The 26,088-nt window shown below is 35.5% G+C and overlaps 1 protein-coding gene across 1 annotated transcript; it reads left to right on the forward strand.

Moving 5' to 3' along the window:
* Positions 1–26,088, forward strand: LOC134529111 (ubiquitin-conjugating enzyme E2 L3). Its single transcript, XM_063362860.1, has 4 exons — positions 1–106; positions 7,302–7,397; positions 15,661–15,847; positions 20,347–26,088. Exons 1-4 carry the CDS (start codon positions 80–82, stop codon positions 20,499–20,501), a joined length of 465 nt encoding a protein of 154 aa, XP_063218930.1. The 5' UTR covers positions 1–79; the 3' UTR covers positions 20,502–26,088.

Here is a 26,088-nt window from a genome sequence, read left to right on the forward strand (position 1 = left end):
GAATAAACAACTACTCCGTATCTTTTTAACTTAATGGCTCTGTACTAGTTTTTTAGTTTTTCTATGGATGTAAGATAGAATGGCGGCGACTAGGAGGTTGCAGAAGGTATTGTTCTGTTAAAATAAACTTCTGATATTTTATTTTTTTACATTACTTGGTCATGATCAGTGTGCTCACTTGGGTACATTGTAACAGAAAATATTAACGAATGTTGAAAGTGGCACATCATAAAATAAGTTTCCAATTATCGGTTGACTATTCTGCAAAACGTTTTTAAATTCTTACTGTATTCTGAAAAACTCGTTTGCGGGAAGGCCGATGAAGTCTACCTAAGTTGTGGTGCAGGAGCATCGAAAACGAGATTATTCTGAAGAAATAAATATAAATTATTTTAATTTTTCCCATGTATATTTACCTTTTTTAGTCTATACAACTCCAAAAAAATTTTTTTTAATGCCTTTAACAAAATATTGAGTTTACCTAAATTCAGTGGAAATAATGAGTTTTGCATGAATTGATACAGTTTCACTATTTGAAGTATTTAAAATGTTGCTGACTAAGCATAACTGACCTTTTACTTTAATCACTTTGAAGTGCAAACACTTATCATCTTCAGGCAGCGGTTCGCAATTTATTTATTTTTTGGGCAGGGAATATGATAACTTTCTTTTGGCGGAACCCCAACTCCAAGGAACATTATTTGGCAATAATTGTGCCTGCTTTATACGACATAAGTCCTGACTCACTGAACGTGAGGGTTCCTTGGAACACCGTTTAGGAACCGCTGCACTAAGGAACATAACTATAAAACATACTATTTGCGGAAAATTAACGCAATTGATGTTAATTGATGTACAAATACAAAACAAATTAATTTTTTATGGAGTCACCATCCATCCTTAGCATTGTTTGCATGTCTAGATATGTATGTGTTACAGTATCAATTTGGTGTGATATTAAAATAGATATGCAATAAAAACAGATTCACACAACAGGCTAACTCTTAAATTATTATAAAATGCCATAATGCTTACCTTGACCTCTCACTACTAGCATTAAAAGATGAATTTCATATTTTAATGTCTACAGCAATATAAATTTGACGGTCTACAATCTAATTGTTTTTCAAAGAATTTAATGGGGGTAGTCTAGATCCCAACACCATTACATTATAATGACTTCACCAATGTTGCAGCGCTCACATTATTACCACTCCTACATTCTTATGGGACAAATGTGAGAGAATGGAAGTTTTGGACGGCATTTTGTTTTTCACAAACTGCCTTTCTTAATGTAACTAACTTTCGGGTATCATAAAGTATACAAGAGCGCTATGTACCTCATTTATTGTAGAACACAATATGGAAGATATATTATTATGCGTATTATAACTAATTTCCTCAAGAAATATAATGCAAAACAAGCATGTGAATCTTTACAGTCTAAAAGGCATTATTCCAGCGTTTGTAACGAAAGAACATAAAGGTCGTAATTAAACTTCTCCTTGTGGATGACTTCATCAATATCACTACCATATTGCAATGCAAACTTTTAAAACAATTTTTAATGGAGTCAAACCAACCTCACCCCCCCTTTGCATTGTTGCTATTTCTTCAACGAACACAAAATTGACACCTAGAAACACAAGGTGTTTTTACTTTATCTAATAAATTTTATTATTCATCTAACATAAGGAAGCAAATATTCAATCTAACATCACAAATTACCCTTCTCATCTAGCACAGCAAATGAATTGCACACAAAACCCAACTACTGATTACCACAGTTAACAGTCATAAAAAACTACCTTTCTTGGCTTTATGGCATTAAATCATCTGCTATCAATGTGACGTGTATATAAGAGGAGGTGGTGTTTTGATTGCTAAAAGTACTGTGATATGCTCTTTGGAGAGTTTTCCTCCCACACACTTTTCTCCTTTAAATTTCAAAGTTTTTTCGGGGGTCAACTTAAAGAAAATTCCGGTTTCATCATCATTAAAAATATCACTTGGAGCGTACTTTTCTTTCGATTCTGGCCACACACTATTAATCCAGTCCATAGTTGATATGGTGATGTTGCTTGAACTTTCCGAGCCATCCTTCTGATGCTTTGAAAGCCGTTAAGCCAAGGTCTTCAGAAAACTTCTCTGCCTTAGCTTTCACGATCGGCTCTGAGACAGGCATATTATTCTGGTACTTTCTGTGGAACCATGATAGCATAGTTTGATCCAATCTTCGTATTTAGGTTTCTTTAATTTCTTAGAAGATTTTCCTCCCTCCTTTGCTTGTAGAATTTTTTCTTTGTTCTTCCATATTGTAGACACACTAGTGCGACTGAATCCCAAGCGTCTTCCAACATCACTTATCTTTTCTGCCGCCTCTATTGCGCGTATTAATAAAACTTTTTCATCAATACACAAAGATTTTCTCTTACTCACCATGTTCACAGTTTGAAAGTTTGTGAGCAACTAAGAATATGATAACGTATAGACAATGACAGTCTAGCAGCTAAGGTAATCACAACAAACAAAAGAACGAATTTCTTAGAATCTTCGATACGTGCTAGACAATGAAGCAACAAAATAACAAACAAAAGAACGTACACAGCTGCAGTTCTTATTAATTTTGGCAACTTAGAAGTACTGTTTATTGCTTAATAATGAGGTATTGTTGTCGTTATTTAGAGTGGGTGTGATGCTGCATAGAGTGTATCATTGTACGGACAACAAGGTAAACCAACCGAAGTCAAGTAATTTCGATGTTTTAGGGAGTTTGTCGTTGGCATAGCTCTGGTCAACGTCAGTGCGGTCATAAAAGTATTCGTCCAAGAAGATATATTTCACCCAGCTTTTGAACTACAGAAACATGAAAATGGACATTTTCATTAAAAATGAAGATAACTCGTCTAAATTTTTTTATCTATAAGAACTGTCAGTATTTGATTTTATACAAAACTCTCAAAGAACACAATTGGTCAATCATTTATGATATTTGTGATGTAAATATTATGGTGGCTTATATAACTACAACTGTGAAGGTTTACAAAAAAAAATTGTGGAAACCACCTTTAAGCTACCTTTATTGGTAATCCAAGAACTTATTTCATTAAAATCTAATAAACATTACAATAAAAGGTTTCAAACATTTCGTGAATTTAAACTATTATGCTTTTTTTTTCTCTATGCTATTCAGAAGCTAAGTCTCACACTGCTCGTGATAAAAATTATTGGATGCAAATTTAAATAACAAAATCAAGCACAATCCTAAAAGAACATTATGTGTGATTTATGAGAGATAGATATAAACAGCACATATCTCCGAAGGTAATGAAAAATTCATTGACCAATGACTATTTCCTTATTGCTAACAGCTTTGCTAAATATTTTGCTAGTGTAAATGTACAATCATAATCGTTCAAATTCTGATCCAGTTAACAGTTTCATCCCTATTTCATATACTGCTGAATCTTGTCCTTTGAGGTACAAAATCCTTGAAATTTAAATTATGTCTGCAAGCTCTTTTGGTCCAAAGGTCATTCCTATACATAGGACAGGCAGCAAATTATATGTAAAAACTAGCTGCCCGACCCGGCTTCGCACGGCTATACTAATGGAAAAAATATTAATCCACATCTCCTATTTACAGTTATAATAAATGAAATAAAATGAAAATTAATTAATTTTGACAAAAACTTAATACAATGCTTTGTAATGTACCGAAGAAAAAACGAATAGCACCGATGGTTTCCCGACTCTCAAGCACGCAACGTTGTCATGGAAACAAATTACCCACTGTTTCCCGGGCTTAAACACCAATCAACATTGATAATCAGTTTATTATTAATTATAAATTATCAAGACTATTAATCGAAATAAAAACTACCCTATCTCTCAAGTTGGAAACAATTACACATAAATGCCAATTTTCATCGAAATCGGTTGACTTGGTAAAGAGTTCACTGGACCTTTTTAGAAATCAGATGTAGTTAGTAATTGTCTTCTTAATTTGAATAATTTATATCACTTTCAAATCCCGACCGACTTTGTTCTACCAGTGTATAGTTATTTACCTGTATATATCTAAAAATTGGTGGTCTGTATTTAATGAGTGATGAGGACTACACTAACAATGAAATAGTCGTTGCCATGGAGACAAATGAAGCATCAACAATGCTACAGCCGTTGCCGTGGTGATTTTCTGCCAACTCATACATACATCACATTAGAAAACTCTAAAATTATCAGATTAAGACCATTAATCGAAATAAAAACTATCCTATCTCTCAAGTTGGAAAAAATTACACATAAATGCCAATTTTCATCGAAATCGGTTAAGTGGTTTAGGAGTCCATTGAGGACAAACATTGTGACACGAGATTTATATATATTAAGATTATACGCTCATATTGCTGTTAAATGGATTTGCTAAAGTCTTTGACAAAATAGTATTAAAACACCTTGAATTTAACTTTAAATATAAACTTACTAATAATACAAATGGGTTTAGATGTGGTAAAACCACTATTACCTACTAAGTTACTAATTTTTCTCAATCTTATATATTCTCAAGTAATAACAAGTATGTATTACTCAACAAATTAGCTAACATTGGTTTTAGTGATAGATACTTAATTTTTTTTTTCAAATTTGAAGTTATTTAAAAGGAAGAAATTTCTTTGTTTCTTTCAATAAATTTTCTTAATTCTGATTTACACCTAGCTAGCTCTGGAGTTCCTCAAGGAGAATATCTATCACCCCTCTTTAATATCTTTATTGCTGTGCTAAACCACACCTTTGGCAGTTTATTTGCTGATGATCTAAAAATATACAAAATAATTACCTGTTTACATGACTGTTAACTTACTTCAACATCAGTTCATCATAAATAACCCTACTATTGATAAAAATTCAAAATGAAATAAAATATGCTATAATTTTAAGGAAAAAAATTTTATTTGGAAGACTTATGCAGAAAAGAATTTTTAATCTTATAAATTGACTAGTCATACTGTAAATAAATTACTCTGATAACTTATCAAGTTATTTGAAAATATGGCTAATTAACCTGCTATGCTATCAAAGTAATATTTTTATAGTGTGAATAGTGGAAGTTACCCAATTAAAAATTATTGCCGCATAAGTAGTGCAAAGAATGTTTTTTTCTTAAAAGTATAGTATGTTGAATTATATATTGGTATTATCCTAGGCATAAACTCAGCAGCATTATTACTACAGAAAATATTAAAAGGAAAGTTATTATTTATATGCTATAACAGTAATTGTTATTCTACATTGGGAATTATTTCTGTGGTGTGGCACCCCTTTCTTTAGGATGAACACACACACCAAAAACAATGCCCCCGGACTGGGATTATAGCCAAAGAAGGTACAACAGCAATAAAGTAACTAATTTATTTAAGCATGCATTGAAACCCTACTGTTGATGAAGCATAGTTCTTTGAAAGTAATTCATGAAGGAAACTAAATAGAAGAATTTAGTTGTACAGACAAATATATAAACACAAGATATTTTTTTCAAAATAAAATAAATTGCAAAATGTTACCTCTTGACATGTTTGCTTACATAACCCCATATACTCTGTGAGATAGTATGCAAAAATTTGAAATTACTTTACCTCCATTATGTGATTTGAAATATATCTCCTATATTAATAACATCATTATTTTGTAACTCAGAAATGTTGTTAGAGCCTCTTGCCCAAACCTTATTATGTAAACACTGCAATCCATGAATATTTTGATTTTAGGTTGTTTAATTTCAAAATGTTAGGTACTCAACATTTATTTAAAAGTACTTCAAATATATTTGGACATATGTAGGTACTGTGAATTGATTTTAACGGCAGTAGCATCGTGCCTAAAACTTTTGTCAGCAAGCACACTTACCTGATTGGAAAATTAATAATTTTTATTAATTATATACATATATTTGATTAGCGGTCTGTTTTCCTGGAACGAATTAGGGTATTACTTCAAGGGGCAGGTGTATTTTGTTGTCACCAAAAAAAGTATAGCTAAACAGCTAAATGACACATATTGTTTAGCAAAATTTGAGCCTGGAGTTGATTCAGTAGCTTCTTATGGAAAATTTAATATACTACTTTACTAAGATATGAATTTATTCCATTATTTGGAATTCTTCTGAAAAAATATTCCCATAACATGTGTTCAAACATTCGCTTGTGGCTAAAAAAGAAATTGTTAACAATTTTGCCTAGCTTTAGCAAGTGGCTTGTGCAAACAGCATTTTTCAACAACCATGTTAGTGGCTGATTGCTACAGAATAAGAAGTTTTAATGTTAAATCATAAAATAATTTTATTTCCATGTTTTCTGAATAAAACTTCATTGCATATGGCATTTTAAATGCCTTTTTTTTTTTGCCAAAAGAAAGTTAAAGCTTAGAGTTATACATAATTTTAAACAAAATATGTGTGCAGATTTATTCATTATCAGAGATTTCATATAAAAAATTTAACATAGTCGTAATGACATGGAAATTAATTTTACTAGATAGACATTTTAAGAATAATACACTATAAAGATTAAGTAAGACAAGTCTAGGTGGAAACAAAAACGTAAATGTGGATTTGCAAGTGACCTATCGTAAATAAAATAAGTGCTGAATGCATGAGATGTGATGCGTGAACTTTAGTGTGTTGATAGTAAATAGTATGATACATTTTGAAAAATGTTTTAAAAATTATAGCATTTTTTAACAAAATTGTACATTTCCTAGTTTAGCATTATTGGAATTGTTAAGTTAAATGATTTTTCATTACATGCTACTTTTATTGCTTTAGTCACAAATAATTGTTTTTTATTTGCAGTTAATTATTGTTGGTCCTACTCTTTTAAATAAAAGATAGTGATGACGATTTTGGATACTTTTTGTTATTAGTTTAATCTGTTGACAGTAACTCATCTATATAGCATACTTACTTCAACAAAACCGTCTAAAAGATTGAGGAAAAAATATTAAAGGTTGTTTTCCCCAAAAAATGGTCTGTCTTTTTAATTTTCAAACTGTGTTTACTATGTTCTGCTTGGTTTTTGGCTAGTTTTGCTTGATGTTCCTTTTGTGTTTATTTGCATTGATCTTTGTTGTTTCAAATATTCATGTGAGTTCATGCCTATTAAAGGCCTGGTTGCTTGTTAATAGGCATGCATTAGGATTTGAATATATCTTAACCAAATAAATAATCAATATGTGGCACCTGTGCAGGCCCATAATAACTGTTGTAGCATGACGTGGCAGTTGGTTTTCATTGTGTGTTTCAGGAGCTTGCGGACATCAGGAATTCTGGCTTAAAAGCCTTTCGTGACATTCATGTGGATGACACAAACATTCTCACTTGGCAAGGGCTTATTGTTCCTGTGAGTATTGCATTGCCTTATCAACAGAACCTATGTGAGCGTTGCAATTCTTGTTTGCGGAGAGGCTTCATGACATCTACCCCCACATTGAACAATAACATTATTATGAAATGTGGATGATATTTTCACATCCCGTCTGTCACACCTCTTTGTCATCAAATGGAATTTATGCGTGTGGGTGGCGTAAAGCTGGTCTCTCTCTTTTTTTTTTTAAATTTACATCTAATTTAATCAAGTACAGTACTGTTGTGTCCTTTGTTAAGGTGTGGTTTCATTAGTGTATATTGTCACGTGCACCTAGCCGGTGCCACCGCCATTTCTGTCACGATCCACTTTCAGAGGGGGGAGAGAATCGTAGCTCTTTACATAGAAACAACTCGCTTGGCATCAACTAGTCTTAACTTCATAAAATACTTTACTGTACCTAGGATCATAGGTTCGTCATCCCGTACAGGATGTCTGGTGAGAGCTGAACTAAGGAGATTTTGCAAAATAACATAATACTTAATTAAAATTATTTTATTCTTAAAGTCAAATACTCAACATCATTTTAAAGAACATTTAAATAGCGGGATTACAATTTAAAACAATAATCTCTTTACTTCCTTAACGATTGAACGACCTTATAAGAGAGAGAATGAGAGAACTTCACTAAACACTTCCCTAGTCCTTCCGAATACCTCAAATCATAATTAATACTTAAAATTAAAACAAAGATAAGTCCATACTCACATTTTCCGAAAAGCCTTTCTTGATCGATTACTTAAAACTAACGTAGGGGCCTCTCCTGCCCTTAAAATCCGAACGAACATTACATTTTAAAAATTATAACTAAACGACTAGTGACGAAGGCCATTGCCTCCGCCCGAAAGCTTGAAGATGACTACATTATGACCTAACTTAAATTAAATGACTCGTGGCCTCTGGCGTCGGCCATAGCTTCTGCCCGAAAGCTTGAATTCCTACATCACGAACGAACTAACAACTCGTGACCACAGGTGAGACGCATAGCCTCCGCCTGAGTGAGCCCCGAGTCACCAATCACTTGCGCTTAAATTCGCGCGCCCTGCCGCGCCTAGCATAACAAAAGCTCGTTATTGAAGTCAAATTTACTAAACAACTAACTAGAACATCTGGGAAGACTACCCCCCCTCTACCCCGATGTGCAGGCCACACCGCGCGGCTTGTTACGACAGCGCGCCCCAGTAACTGCGGCCCGTGGCTGCGCCAGCGCGCGGCCAAACAAACAAACAAAATTCTGCAAGCCCGCAGCGCGCCGCGCCGGCCCCGTGCCCCAATTACATGGTCACGCCACTTGCGCTGACGAGTGAACAGAGCAGCCAGCCCAGAGTCCCGTCAGTAAAGTCCCTAAATTTGATTTCAACAACCCTGCAAAATTTCAACCCGCGACATAACCCTCCCCTCACAGAGCTCGAGCCCCATCGAGCTACCTCAAAATTACAAATTGTCTTTTTCCATTAAACCATAACTATAAATTCCTCATTTCACAAAAATAATAATTTTCTTAGTTCCTTGCTGTCTGAACATACATCTAGATTCTGCATAAGATTTATTTTAAAACAACAAGTATTCATAAAATTAAATGTAAAACTTTTATCTGGTTTGTTCTCACAGGAACCTTCAGAGGCTCGAGTTCTCAATTCTAAAAAAATTGTTCTGTTAGTGAAGCTCTCTTTACAAATTAAATTACTGTTCTTAGTTTCTCAGTATTCGTTAAACAATGTGCAAATTCTTGATAATTATTATTATTTTTTTTTTCAGTTTCCGTTTATTACCATACTTCTTTCGTTCTTCAAAAAAAATTAAGTGTCCTTACAGTGTTTCAATTAATTAAACTCTTATCTCGTGAAGGTTGGTGCAACTCCTCGAAGTCAGTGTTGTCGAGAAGAGTAGCTCCCTGGGCTGGCCATCAGCAAACACCACTCAACTCCAACAGCTACTGGACTGGCTTCCAGGGCAGCTCACAACTTCTCCCCACATCTGCTTCGGAGTTGTGCCATCCTCATCACGAACAGATTACAATTCTGAAACATCATCAACAGGCATTACCATCACGCCTGACAAATACAAAACTAACTACTAAACTGCAATCGATGGGCAAGGATGCAAACACACAAAAAAATAAAATTAATTAATTCAACTGCTAACATAAAGTATCCCACCCTTAGCATAATCTAATCAGGCAAATAATTTGATAGGAAAAACTTAAGGAAGGGAAACATGACCTCCAATGATTTTCCCTAACTCTTGAGTCTTGATCTTCTCTATACAGCAAATAGTCCCCACGAAGTAACTGGGTTGAAGGTCAGTTCACATGACCCACCCATAACCTCTTCTACTCTTCTTTTCTTCTGGGGGCAACCACAATGCCCACCAATCTCTCTCCATGGTGCCGAACCAGCTATCCCATGAGAGTAAACAACGTAGTCAATAGGAGCGCAGAGGGGAAACACCAATCTCTGGCTTGTCGAGTCATAAAACTGCTTTATCTTCTTCTTCTTCTTCTTCTTCTGAGTAAAACATCTGATTAATCTTGCTACTATTCTTCCCAACAATAAAAAAAAAGTTCATCAGGTATCTTCATAAAAAAACATTCTAACTAATAATAAGTCTTCTTTTTCTTCTTCTTTATTTCTGTTAGTTGTAATAGAAGGCCATGTTAGGGAGGTTATAGGGAAAAAGAGTGGCCAATTCCCACCCCATCACCCACCTAGATCATGACTAATTAACTTTTAAACTTTCTATTTCAAACAAATTAAAAAAAAAACATTTTTTTATTCAAACTTTTAAATTATAATTACTTTTACTTCATAACCTCAAAAGCTAATCAATAATTCTAAATGAAATTGTGATTTACTGCATCCTTGTTCCATCCGATCTGTTTGTTTATAACCTTTCTTGTAAAGTATAAAATTTTCAAACATTACTAATTCAAAAAAAAATTTAAATTCTGGTGTCCTTTGAGTTACAATTAAATTTACTATTTCTTAGCTTGAAATAATTTAAGTTTTCAGAACTATTTCATTGTCTAATTCACAACACTTAAAAATCAACTCAAAACAACAAATCATCAAAATCAATAAGATCATCTGACCTACCTATCAGTACTGTGAACTTGAACTGTTCGTACACATTTATAATAAACTATTATCTTTAAATTCCAACCTAAATAAGGTTTTAAAAAAAACTACTAATCCCTCTGTAAATTAAGAAAATTAAACTTAAGGTATTAGTTCTTTTTGACAGCTACCACAACTCACTAGTTCCATTACATTACTATAACCTAAAAAGTTCTGTAAATAATGTTTATAACAAAAAAACTCCAGTTACTGTCTTCCATAAAAAAATAAAACTTTACATGACCTTATTAATCTCCACTTGTAAGTCCATGGCTGCCAGCTTTCTCTTCTCTTGAATCTTCAGTCTTGGCTCTTGTTTCAGTGATCTTGTATCTTGTCTCTCGAACTCTTGTCATCTTGTAAACTGGACTGCTGCTCAGCTCATCTTAAGGAATCTGTAACAGTTTCAAAAATACATGTTAATTTAAATTACATAATTCCTGTTCTTTGGTCCTAAAAAAAATTGTATTATTAGTACACATTACCCTGAAACAACATTATTATTCATTGTTTATTACTTAAAAAAAATGCTTTACCATAAAATCCTTTTTTGTTCTTTTCATTAGGCCTATTTATTTTCCTTCTTCTTAATTAAATTCTGCTTCAAATGTTAATCCTAACTTAAGACCTACCATCTATTTATTATTCATTACCTACATTATTTATGTTACCCTAAAATTCCCATAAGTTTCTAATACTTCCTATCAAAGACATTCTCTCTAAAAAAAAATTTACTTGTGACTCTTAACTTAACAAACTTAAAAAAAACTTTTACACTAGACTTAACTTATTATTCATTCTTAGTTACTAAATTTCTATATGTAAACTTTAGTACTTACAAACAAAAACTGCCTATTTCTCTCTACCTCTTAATCTCTTTCAATTATTACAATAATAATGTTACCTTGCATCTTTAAACTTTCTTCTTTTCAATTAAATTAGACATCTCATAACAATAAAAATTCTGCCTATACTCTTCTTATGGGTGTACAAACCAACAACAAAATTTCAAATTCTCAAGTTTCCTTATATTTAAATTATGCAATGCACATAACCTCTGTGGTGCCTGTACCCTTTTAGGCCTACCACCTTCTCCTCTCACAGCATAACTCTTATTCCTCGGGGGTCTGTATTCACTGTTCCAAATCAAATATCTCAAAAAAATTAAAAACAAATTTATTATTTTAAGAAAACAAAAATTTACATTGACTTTACTATGGAGCCTGGAAATCTCAATGTCCCACAGCAGCTAACATGACTAAATCCCATGGAACCCCAGGTTTACATAACCTGTGCCCAAAAATTTAAGCATACCAGGCTTTCCCTGCACTGGTTTTACAGCATCACACACTATTTAGGGCCCCTGATCTGCCATCAGTCCCAAGGAGTTTTCCCACAACCCCTCTCTACACAAGCGCCTACCGCATTCCTCTCAATTGGCTATCGGTTTTACGGCATTCTTTTGGGATCCGACCATCAAGTTAGGGCTAATCGAACACTAAACCTCCATACTTCCAAACTAATGTAAATCAATTAAATTTTCTCTGTAATTTCTTAAAATCCAAATAAAAATTATTCAAACATGCCCAAGAAACTTTCAAAAAAAAAATTCATAATCTTATCTTCAAACCCTTAAAATAAAAATAAATAGATTACTCTGTTTTCTCCTTAATAACTGTAAACTGTCAACAAATATTATGTCGTAAATTTAACTATGCTTACTGACTCTAAATCATAAAATCTCATTCGTCCTAATTAATAAACAACCAATTTCCTTGAAATCTCACTGTATCTCTCATACTCAAACTCCACTGGCTGAATATCTCAATAAATTCAAAAACAATTATCTAAACTCTTAAAGAAATTCCTCCCCAATTATTCAAACTTCTTCACATTATTTTATTTCATTACTTAAAACACCTTACTCAAAAAAATTAATTAATTCCCTTCCATTATTATTTGACCAGAAAAAACTTTCTCATTAATTAATTTATTAAAATTCAATTTCACATTAGGCAAGTACACTAACTCTCTACAGCAATGCTTCTCATTTCCCTCCTTCCTAACTGAATCCAATCTTACTTAACCTCCAGGGAATTTACCTCACAAAATAACCAAATTCACTGTAGTGCCTATCTGCTATAGGCCCACTACACAACAAGGGATTCTAACCCCACCAACAAACTTCATTGAAATGGTACCCTATCCCATACAGGATAGCCACTTCGGTACTACCATGGGGAACTCCTGCCCCAAACTACTCACAACTCTCAGGATTCTCCTGACCCTTAATTCCGTAGTCAGCCCATCTCCTATGGTCTGCGCTACAATTCCCTTTCTTCCCAGGGACACAACGCCTCACCTTAGGGTCCCTCGCCCTAATGAAAACATTAATTTTGTCTCTCTGTTCTTTTGGAGTAAATTCCCTCTACACACAAAATCTAGCCTTCCCAGTTTTCTCAATGCTTATCGATTTTATAGTGTACCTCCTTAATAATGTTTACAAATCCCAAAAAAATATTTTTAAAACCGAGGTAGAATTTAACTAACAAAAACATAAACAACTTACAACGAAACACTTCTAGCCTATACATCATACACTTCTTAAATTAAATTACTTACATACTGAAAGTTCCTCTTCTTCTAAAACACACTTAAATTTAAATTTATTTAACCAATAGTCTATTTTCTTATCGCTAAGTTACCGTACAGCTGATCAAAACAAGGTCACGGCCGTCCACGTCTCTGTACGTGCTCGTGACGTCACCGAATTCCATCAGGTGCGCCAACCCTCGCTTGCGGTTCCTCCGTTCTCCGCTAGGTCTCAGCACCTCCCCGTCACGTGTTCACTCTGCCACGTCCACTGACGTGTCGTTCTGAAACAACTCTCAACATTTTTCTAATTAAAACAAAACATCACTATAAATTCTATAACTCTCTTTTACATAAACTCTCGTTTTCTTTTTAATTCCTTTCTAACGTTTATCCTTCCCTCGACTGATTTAATTCGTACGTCTCGTCTCCTACGCGCACGAAAACAAAACAAACTTCACTTGAAAATAATTCCTATTTACGACAAAAATTTTTTATTTTAAATTATAATTCTCTTAACCTACAATCTTAAATTAACTTTAATAAAACTAAACCACTTGCATTATCTTTATTAAGTGTTTAAATTATAACGTATTCTCCTCACGTAAAAATCCCTGATAAACTCAACGACTTAAAACAACTTATCACTATAAACTTTATCCTTACAAGTATACTCAAATAAACATCTGTTACGTCAAAAAAAAAATCTCAAAGACTTCCTCCACTTAGATTAAATTCCGTAATCCTCTCCTCAATTAAACTCTTAATAACCTGCTATCAGAAGCTGAAACTAACTTAATAATAAACATAAAAATCTACCTCTCTCTCTCTCTCCAGAAATAGAACCTATCCGGCGAACTCTACCATTTCTGTCACGTGCACCTAGCCGGTGCCACCGCCATTTCTGTCACGATCCACTTTCAGAGGGGGGAGAGAATCGTAGCTCTTTACATAGAAACAACTCGCTTGGCATCAACTAGTCTTAACTTCATAAAATACTTTACTGTACCTAGGATCATAGGTTCGTCATCCCGTACAGGATGTCTGGTGAGAGCTGAACTAAGGAGATTTTGCAAAATAACATAATACTTAATTAAAATTATTTTATTCTTAAAGTCAAATACTCAACATCATTTTAAAGAACATTTAAATAGCGGGATTACAATTTAAAACAATAATCTCTTTACTTCCTTAACGATTGAACGACCTTACAAGAGAGAGAATGAGAGAACTTCACTAAACACTTCCCTAGTCCTTCCGAATACCTCAAATCATAATTAATACTTAAAATTAAAACAAAGATAAGTCCATACTCACATTTTCCGAAAAGCCTTTCTTGATCGATTACTTAAAACTAACGTAGGGGCCTCTCCTGCCCTTAAAATCCGAACGAACATTACATTTTAAAAATTATAACTAAACGACTAGTGACGAAGGCCATTGCCTCCGCCCGAAAGCTTGAAGATGACTACATTATGACCTAACTTAAATTAAACGACTCGTGGCCTCTGGCGTCGGCCATAGCTTCTGCCCGAAAGCTTGAATTCCTACATCACGAACGAACTAACAACTCGTGACCACAGGTGAGACGCATAGCCTCCGCCTGAGTGAGCCCCGAGTCACCAATCACTTGCGCTTAAATTCGCGCGCCCTGCCGCGCCTAGCATAACAAAAGCTCGTTATTGAAGTCAAATTTACTAAACAACTAACTAGAACATCTGGGAAGACTACCCCCCCTCTACCCCGATGTGCAGGCCACACCGCGCGGCTTGTTACGACAGCGCGCCCCAGTAACTGCGGCCCGTGGCTGCGCCAGCGCGCGGCCAAACAAACAAACAAAATTCTGCAAGCCCGCAGCGCGCCGCGCCGGCCCCGTGCCCCAATTACATGGTCACGCCACTTGCGCTGACGAGTGAACAGAGCAGCCAGCCCAGAGTCCCGTCAGTAAAGTCCCTAAATTTGATTTCAACAACCCTGCAAAATTTCAACCCGCGACAATATTATTAAACACTGAAACGTAGTCAGTTTCACAGTTTGCCAAAACAAATATTTCATTACCATCTTTTGATTTGGATGTACTCGTATGAATTTTTTTAATATTTGAAACACTGCATTTACCGTCAAAATTCTCATTCGCCAAAATATTTAAAAATTTGGCTTTTGATATTATTCTATTCGAAATTATGTTACATATTGGGCGTGTCTATATTTACCTCCAAACCAGAGGATTCTGAATTTACGTGCACACATGCTCGTGGACTCTGTGTATGTGTGTGTGAATTGACCCACAACCTGTGGTTGTTAACTAAGCTATGTGCTTAATTTTAACATAAGAATATTTAGCCAGTCAGTTTTCATTCTTCATGTTATCAGAAGTTGACAAGTGAGCAAAGAAAAACAATATTTCTATATTACATATATTTGAATGGAAGCCTGTGTAGAAAACTCATTTTATACTTGCAAGACCATAAATAAAATAAAAAATGATTTTAGTGTTAAAATATTTAAAGAAATTTTTCATTTTCTTGCAGGATAATTCGCCATACAACAAAGGTGCCTTCAAAATTGAAATAAATTTTCCTGCAGAATATCCTTTTAAGCCACCAAAGATAATCTTCAAAACCAAAATCTACCATCCAAACATTGATGAGAAGGGACAAGTGTGCCTTCCAATCATCAGTGCAGAGAACTGGAAGCCGGCCACCAAGACGGACCAGGGTGTGTATACAGTCTCCACTTCTCATTGACCGCCTGTTACTAGCTGCTTTGTAGGCTTGTCCCGCGAACAAGGGAAAGTAGGCAAATGCCACTTACTTGGCACGCTAAAATTTTTAAATTAACGCTGACATTACCAATACTGAAATCATATCTTAGGTTTGATCATTTATTTAACCATGTTTTCAACCAAATGTGATTCCTCGCTATGTTTATGCTGTATCAGGATGTCCGCCCGACGGGGGAAATCGGGAAACCTTGAATTAGCCAGGAAATGTTTTGTGGTAGGCCTACCGGGAAAACCACTGAATTGTGAACGTTGATCACATCATTACTTCCAACATTGCATTTAAAGAAGTTTTGTAAACGCGTATATATTATTGGTATGTTTAAATTTATAAAACTTCTGTAAAATAAAATGTGTTCAATTATTTTTCTTTTTATTGTGTCTTAAATAAGTATTTTAAGGGCTGCCATAAGAAAAGATCATAGTATTTCTGTTTATTATGATTTTACCATTACAATTAGTTTTTAGATAAATTTGTTCTACAGCCAGTATGAAACTGATTTTTAATGAATAGTAAAAAAAATAGGATGGACAAGTAGGGTGGTACTTTTACAACTCAGAATTCATAATGTGCAGATTACTGTGATTGAAAGGTTTTCAATGAAGAATTTAAAGCTGGAACATGTTTTTATAGGAAAAAAAAAAGAATTTTAATTGTTTTTGTTAATACTTACTTTTTTTAATGTTTTCACCCCTGGCAGTTACTAAGGTAATTTTAGTTGTGCCCTTATGGTTTGCTGAATTATTTATACTAATGCTGTCTTTTATTAAAATTTTGCTGTTGATTGCTCCTGCCATAGTTTAAACAACACACATGTGCTACATAATTATGTTCAAGAAATACTCTTTTATCACAGAAGTACGAGGGTTATTTTTTTTGCAACCTCCGATCGGCTGTAATAAAAAAAAGGGAATGAATTGGGAAATTATTTTAATGTCAAAAGAAACGTACATCTTTACTCTATTTTTCCACATAATCACCGTGCAGATTGAGGCATTTGTTGTACCGATGGACCAGCTTTCCAATACCCTCTGCATAAAATGATGCCTCCTGCCTATTCAGCCACGTTTTAACAGTGCCCTGCAGTGTGATTACAGTTTCATTTCTTCATGGCATGCCCATTAATCGATACCCTAATCACTCGTATACAAATCAATACGTCTCGTAGTGTTTACCCTCTTCCACCAACCATGTGGAGCGGCCAACTCACACCTCAGTTGAAGCTTGGTTATGGGAATGTCAACATGGCTGCAACGATAAACTGTACGGCGAAATGCGAGCTGCGTGGAGTCATCTGTTTCTTACAGGCAGAAGGGCACACTGTAGCAGAAATCCATCGCCGAATGAGTGTTGCAGACCTGCCAACTCTCACGATTTTGGTGTGAGGCTCACAATTTTAAGGTCCATCTCACGCCCTCACGCCAAAATAGTGTTTCCTCACGATTTTTCGGGGCCCCAAGATTTTGTTTGTAAAAGTTACAAAACAAGTTTTACGAAAGCTTACAGTAATGAGTTTCCATCAATACTTGAGTCACGTAAAGGAAGCAATTTTGAGTTTTGTAGCGTGTGCCGTGCTGATTTTTCTATCTCGCATAGTGGAAGAGGAGACATTGTGAAACATGTCGCTACAAAAAAACACAACTAACACGTGAAGTGTATTGCTTCCAATAAAAAAATTAATTTTGCTGTGAACAGTGATAATAGTGTTACACGAGCAGAAAGTTATCTTACATCTTTTTTAGTTGCGGCCCTGCATGATCACTACACGACAGCGCTAAATTATGTTCAACTAAATTAAATCTGCAACCTATAATTTGTTGAAATAAATTTTGAAGCAGAGACCATGTAACATATGTACAGGTATGTCACTTAAATTTAAAGATTCTCATTTGTTGTTTTTTATATCTAACCTGTATTTATGGGCCTGAAAATTTTTATCGAGGACCTCATGATTTTTTAAATTTGAATGTTGGCAGGTCTGGTGTTGTGTACGGTGAAAACTTTATGAGTGATGGCATTGTGCGAGAGTGGTGTCGGAAATTCCGCGAAGGCTGTATTGATGTTCATGATGAAGGTGGCCAAGGAAGGAAGTCGGTAGCAACAGATGAAACAGTTCAGAGAGTTGATGCAGTTGTTCATGAGAGACGTTGATTCACGATTTCAGAACTGTCTGAACAATTTCCGCTCATTTCAAGGTCAGCCCTATACGCCATTGTTACAGACAATCTCGGATACAGGAAAATCTGTGCCCGATGGGTACCCAAGATGTTGACTGACATCAACAAGGAGCGGCGAATGACATCAGCCTTGTTGTTTTTGCTGCGTTACGCAGACGATGGTGAACACTTTTTGACTCAAATTGTGACAGTTGATGAAACATGGATTCATTTCGATAATGAAGAAACAAAACTTCAATCACAACAGTGGATGCACACCTATTCTCCAAACAAGCCGAAAAAGTTCAAACGGACATTCAGCACCAAGAAACAGATGGCTACAGTGTTCTGGGATCACCAAGGTGTGCTACTGGTTGATTTCATGGAGCCAGGGACAACAATCAATGCTGCTGCATACTGCGTGACACTACGACGGCTAAGACAGTCGATACGCAACACGCGGAGAGGAATGCTGACATCTGGTGTTGTCTTGCTTCATGACAACGCCCGACCGCATAGTGCCGCCGTAACACAACAACTCCTTGCAAGATTTCGATGGGAAGTGTTTGATCACCCTCCTTACAGTCCGGATTGGGCACCGAGTGACTATCACCTTTTCCCCACGTTGAAAAAGTGGCTTGGAGGACGACGCTTCAACACCAATGATGAACTGCAGAGCACTGTTAAAACGTGGCTAAATAGGCAGGAGGCACCATTTTATGCAGAGGGTGGCGCATCGGTACGACAAATGCCTCAATCTGCACGGTGATTATGTGGAAAAATAGAGTAAAGATGTACGTTTTTTGTGACATTAAAATAATTTCCCAATTCATTTCCGTTTTTTTATTACAGCCTATCGGAGGTTGAAAAAAAAATAACCCTCGTAATATAGTGTTACGTTACATGTGTGGCCCGGCTACGCACACAGAGAAACGTAACAAAACAAAGACAAACAATGTTCTTCAGGAAATTTTTCATTACGATGGTTGCGTTCTACGTTATTTGGAAATAAAAGAGTTTATTAAATTACCTTTGTTTATTTCTTTCAAAAAAAATGTTTTTTCTCATCGTTACATGGCCTCAGTACACAATTTTACAAATTAATTTAGTTAGAAAACTTCGTTACTTGCACAGTTTTTTTTGTCTTTTCTTATACAAATTTTTACGATGTCTTTGAATTTTGATAGGATGAGGTCCAAATACATACCACAACACCATACATCTTGCTGTTGACGGCCGAGGAGTCTTGTCACTCGCCAAAAAAAAATTTTAGTAATGTCCCTTGGTTAACTACATAACTCAAGGTACCGTCGATCGCGGACCGTAATCACACGAAGTTGGGCCGATGCTGACGCCTAGGGCCTAAATTTCTAATTAATTAGTCCGAAAAAATAAATAACTTAAGTTAAAAAAATACGGCCTGGCCCCAGCCCCTAGGCGTTAAATTGTCCCTTAGTAACTTTCCATGATGTCTTGTGACTTGCCGACGACGCGACCGGGTTCGGCAACGATCGAGCAACAAGTGACTTGGTCGACGAGATTACCTTCCCTTGTAAAGGTGAAGACAAGGGAGGCAACCCCGTGGGCCAACTGACCAATCAGACATTTTATGTTTAAAATATGTATGTAATTACTGATAAATACACAAGCTAAAGTTTACTTTCTTTTTACAAGTTCTTTATTCAATTGAAAATAAACATCAAAATATTATCCCAATTATCTATTTAATTTTATTTGCTTGAAAACAATAGGTTACTTTCATGTTTTGTTTTCATCAAATATCAGCTAATACAATTGTGCTGCCATATTGCTGTCTGATAAACAAGTTTGTGTAAACACCCAATATTGGGTCGGTAAAGTTAAACTCTGAGTTTCTGTCTTAAACCCTACAAACTTGTTGGTGAAATGCAGTTTGTGAATAAATGAAATTGGCTCTTGAAGGTATAAATAATTCAAAAAGTATTTCACATTTAAGACCAGATTTTGCTGTGGATAAAAGTTACACCAAGGTAGTGTAGTATAAAAAAATATTGTTGAAAATGTTTTTAAAAAAATTAAACATTTAGGGTTAAATATTAGCAATGTTTTCTGTGAATGCCATCTTCCTGACTTCTCTCCTGCCCTTCAAGATGTTGCCTTGTGGCCCTTACCCATTCCTAATGAACACTCTTTGGTTCAAGTTATAGATTCATCAAGCATCAGTGCATAGGTTGTGACTATATTTTTATTGCTTGGCATTGTATATTTGTACTAATTTAAAATTTTTTTTTTTCTGCAGTGATACAAGCTTTAGTTGCGCTCGTCAATGACCCAGAGCCAGAACATCCATTAAGAGCTGATCTTGCAGAGGAATACCTGAAAGATCGCAAGAAATTCATAAAGAATGCAGAAGAATACACAAAAAAGTACAGTGAAAAACGGCCTGCTGACTAGATCTGAACGTTTCTAGTGATGCAAGTATGTTACGATGTCAGAACTGTTAACCTCATTGTTTTGACGTATTACTCATGGTACTTGATATGAGTAAACGTTTGGTGTCGTGTTTAGTCACCTTGATTTCCAGAATTGGGAAATTGACTGTCAGGAGTCTTATTATTTGTTTATATTCAACACATTTAAAAAAATGCAACTTCCATCCTGATTTGTAGGCATTAGACTTAAGACTCCATGTCTAATGGGGGACCTCTTGGCATGGAGATTTAAGGCAGCATTATTAAACCTAACTGAAGCTTTTGGACCAAAGTACATTTCATCAGTTTTTGCACAGCCCCGCATGTGGACAAGTGGTCAGAGTTTGTAAGAAAATAGTTGAGTAGCTCATGAAAGTGTAAGGTTGAATTCCCGAGGGTGGAAGTTATAAACATAAATTATCTTGTTACGGATTTGGTATTTGTTGTCCTAGATGACATCTTATTGGTCATATGGAAGACATAACCAAAAGTGATACTGTTGAAGTAGATGTGTTGGACATTTTAAATTGTTTTGCCATTTGCAGGTCATGGGGACACTGTTTTTAAAAAAATATCAATCACAATGTATGGTTGCAATTCTCAACCCCATCCTCCCAAATATCAGTATGCCATTTTAACTGATATGGAGGCAGGTTCTTTTTGTGTGCTATTATGTGTTAGACACTGTCGTTTGTGATAGGTATTGGCAAATAGTTTGCAAAACTATCTAACAGAAATTGTTTTCTACTTTGTGATTTATCTCGACAGCACAATGCCCCACAGAATGTTCAAACCTAAATTTAATAGTTTTTTCTTCGTAGTGAGCATCATGAACTGTGAGGGTTATTTGATTCAACCCAGAAATTTTAATATCTGTAAGTAAATGCTATGCAAACTTATGTATAGATTATGGTGCATGTAGTAATTGGTGTAGAATTATGCAAATATGAGTTAAATAACACACAAAGAGAGACACACACACACACATATTGACACAGACACAGATACACAAATACACAGATACACTCAGGCACAAAGACAGAGGCATAGAGAGAAAGACACACAGAGACAGACACACAGTCACAGACTCAGACCGACACACAGACACACACATATAATTTTTGTTGGTGTGTGTTTTTATACCGATCTAGGTTTTATTTAAGTTTGATGAAATTTTGTACTTTTGACCTTCAAAACAAGGGGAGGGTCACTGTCTACATGAGTTTTCGAAAAACTATCCCATCCCCCTTTTCTACCTCTTAAGTCAGAATTGTTGTACTTCTTGAAATTTTGCATATATACTGCATTCAAAATAGAGGAAAATTACTGTCTACATCTGATTTTGAAAAACACTACCCACATCCCTCTGTCTACATGATATTGAGAAGAAACCATCCCTATTCCCCTGTCTAACCCGTTAAAGAAGAATTTAGTTATTACACCCACCTTTTGAAATAATGCCATAGTTAATTCCAGGAAAACAGAGCACTAATAAAATATGTTTTTCCCATAACCGGAGAGGATAGGGAATTTTGGTTTGAGAAAATTTTGAGCAGGAACAAAAATTACAGAGGAAACAGGACAGTATTTAGTATTATTTTAGGTTACAAATTTCAAAAATTTCCCTTCTATTACAAAGGAAATATTTCCTTTTTATTGTGTAGGCCCAAACATAGTGATGATAAGCTAACTGGACAAAAAATTAGTCACCCCTGAAGAAATAATTACAAACATCATTTAATGCAGTGTAACTCCATCTCTGGACTTGATAATCATCTGGATTTGATTAGAAAGTGAGTCCACAAGGTTTTGCAGGTACGTCGCATCCAGGTAAAGCCACTCTCTGAGGATTTGATTATGCAATTCCACAAAATTGCAGGGATGCTGATGTCGGCATTTTACCCGCTGTTCCAACATGCCCCTCAGATTTTCAATAGGGTTCAAGGTAGGTGATTCGCAGGCCATTCGAGATGTTACAGGGAGAGGAGTGTTCATGAAACCAGTCTCATATGCGTCCAGCCTGATGAACTATTCTGTTTCATCTTGATAAATTGGAGTATCAGTTGAATTCTCGTCGCAGATGTTGACTAAAAGGCAACACCTGATGATCCAGAATGTTTGAATTAACATGCTGGTTCGTGTTAGTGGTTACCGTAGTGAGCGGGCCCAATCCATGATATGAATAACACCCCCAAAACATCTCAGACCCCCGAAACATCTCAGACCCCCGAAACATCTCAGACCCACCTCCGGCTTGAACATGACTTACACACGTCCAGGGTGAAATACTTCATTTGGCCTTTGGTGCACTCTACAATGTGCGTCATTGGAATGCAGGCAAAAATATGATTCGTCAGACCACATTGATGATTTCTAGCTCATTGAAGATGCACAGCTTTATGTGCCTGTGTGAGCAGTGGCCTCTTGCTAGGTGACCAACTTCCAGTGTTCATTGCCTGCAGTTCCCGTTGCAATGTTCTCTCGCCAACAGGTTGGGATGGACCTTCTTTCACTGACTACAGCAATTCCTGTCGGGTTTGGAAGCGATTTTGATTGACAAGCCGTGAAACGCATCTCAGGATCTTTTCCCGACCACAATTCTGATGTGTTTCGTGGCCACGTGTGGTACACCACTGCTCATAGACACGTCTTATTTAATTTTATGGTAGCCTCTAAATTAAAACAAAAGGCCTAATTTGCAAAATAGTGATGAAATTAGCTCATATTTACACTTTCAACTCGAGGGTTATTTACGATGGCCATGTACCCATTCGGCAATACTACAAACACTTTATCTGCAAATTTACACTCAATTGGGACACTTTATATATGTTTGTTTATGTTGCTTTCAAGGCATAGGTTGCTGCTTCTGTGGTGTCATAGATAACTAGAAAAATTGGAAAAGGTAATTTCCGGCTCGATGTGTCCCGAAAACGTTCCTGGTTTTTCGGGACTAACGAGGATCCAGTCCGGCTCTAAATTTTGTTCGTAATAGTGCGTGTCAAACTAAATAATTGGTTTCCCGACCATTGAAGTGTTTTTGTGGACTACCATTTCAATCAAAACAATACTCCTGTTGAAAGCAATTTACAGTATTAATTATTTGTCTCAAAAGATCTAAAATACATTTATATCAATTTTTGAAATATTTTTTGAGAATAAACATCTTAAAATAATTCATGGGCCACATTGTTTACATAAAAGGCCTTGGGCATAACATTCCCTAACGAAGTAGGTGCGAAAAACATTTTTGAGTTACAAAATTAATAAAGTTATTAATATTATATTATATAGAACATATGTTTTAACATCTAATACTATTAGAGAAGCATAAACTTTACATTTTAAATTATTAAGAAATACTATGTAACCTTTTAATATAATTCATGACCCAGTTGTTCACTAAATTCATGTTTGCTGATTATAACATTTGAATCACTAACCACATGACTTACCACTTGTGTATTCTGGTAGGCACGAGTTGAACTTGCTGTGTAAGCTTTTGGCCTTTCCAATCAGAGTTGCTGCCAACTTGCTGGCCGGCTTAATATAAACATGGCTGTACACACACCGGCGCCTGTGATATTTCTGCATAATATAAATCTTTGTACAATTTTTGATGGGTTTTTAAGTAAATAGGTAATGAAAGAAGTGAGTGTATTAATAAAGGGTAAGGGTGAGCTATCATTTTTTTATTTGTCTCATTCTTAGTTATTTCCATTGTTACACATGTGCTGTTGCCATTTTACACACTTGATGTTCGAATTGAGAGGGAAAATTTTCTGATTTGAATAAATACTAATCTCCCCCTTTCTCACTACTTAAAACCGATCTGAAATTAGGTGCATTTAATTACAACTCTGAATTTTTTACTGTAGTCCCCCTAAAGTTCTTACAGGACAGATAGTTGCTGAATGTTGAATGTAAACATTGTCAGGCAAATAAATATGAATGCAAATCGGCAGGAATGTGTTTCTCCAATGGAAAAGTGAAGCTGCTGGCACTAATTGAGCCTCTGTCTCCCTAAATGAAGCCTCTTTGCTCCGCCTAAGGCCAAGCAATGCCAGGTATGAATATTAGTGATACAGTAGATGTCTGGAGTGTATGGAAGTCATTTGATGGGGGGAAAAGGGTATGCAGGAAGTTGTAGATAGCCAAAGATTCATTCAGTATTTGTTTTGATAGTGGTAGCTAGCTTCCAGTTTGTCGTAGTTTGTACACTTGTGTATAAGTAATTGTTTTATATTAGTAGGCACATTTATTGATTTAAAAATTTACTTCAAGCAGGCGTAACCTTCATTTTCACTTGTATTAATTTTGTCCTTCGTAACTTGTGTACTAATTTCAGCTGTAAGTTGTTTGATGGATCAGTCTATAGAACTGCTGTAATTCTGTTTTGTGGCTATTTAAACTGAGTGTTGCATCAAAGAGTTTATTAATGTGTATTAAGTGTTTTTTCTGTATTTTTGTCATGATGCCATTTTGAAAATGTTTACAATAAATAGGTAGCACATGGGTGGACAGCCAATAGCCTTGTGCAACAGTGAAGGGACCAACTATCGCGGAGCTACTCTATGTGACGATGTAGTAAAATTTACACTGTTAATCAGTTACTGGCTCCCAATGTCACTATTTTTAAATTTAAATTTCTCGTGGAGAAGGGGGAAGAAGGGGTGAAAACTCAGACGATGGCCGTACAGAGAGGCAACATTGGAGTACGTGTTGGTTGCAAATGTTTCCCCACTGGTTTTCGCGGTGCCTGTATGCTTCCGTGCCTCATGTGCTGCCTGCTCTGAGCAAACAGATTTAAGGATTTGGTAGACTGGGGTCCACCACCATTATTTTGCTCTCAAATTTGTAAGCATGATAATGTAAGCAGGCCACTTCAGATGTATGTTATTCAGTTTTACAAGAGTTTAAAGTGTATGATGAAAAAAAAAACTTTTCTCTTATCTTAGTATCCACACTATTGCACATTGTCATGTTCAGTTTTGAAAATGCTGTATCTTTTACTTGTGGCTAGTGCAATTAGGGCAGACTGCCTGTACGTGTCTCCCAGCACTTATGTTCCACCGGAGGCTGTCCATGTCTGATGGAGTGTTTCAGGCTTGCTCCAGGTGGCACAGACAAATGGAAAAGTGTTATATTTGACTGAATTGTAAGTAAAGGTAAAAAAAAATTCAATAAGTTGTTAAGCTTTTATTGAAATTATTTCAAGGAAGATTATGGAAGTTTACTAATGTCATCTTTTTTTTAGTCCGTCACATCACATGAGTGTGAAATTGTGGTGAAAGGTACAGTTTGATTATCTGTGCAGTTATAACAACTGACACACAATGTTTATTGAAGCATTAAGATGTTTTATTTACAGGGTGGTGTTTAGGTTGTGTAGAATCCAAAGTGAACCTGTGGTGGGAACCCTTGCAGGGAGAAATGTTTTGAAAACTAACCTGAAATAATTCCATTTTAGAAAAATTTTCTAACTTAAACTTGTAGAAAATTTTTTACCATACATTATTTTTATGTTAATGAATTGATAAGATAATAAAAATGAAAAGAATAGAAAGTCA

The sequence above is a fragment of the Bacillus rossius genome, chromosome 2, assembly GCF_032445375.1.
Source record: "Bacillus rossius redtenbacheri isolate Brsri chromosome 2, Brsri_v3, whole genome shotgun sequence".
NCBI lineage: Eukaryota > Metazoa > Arthropoda > Insecta > Phasmatodea > Bacillidae > Bacillus > Bacillus rossius.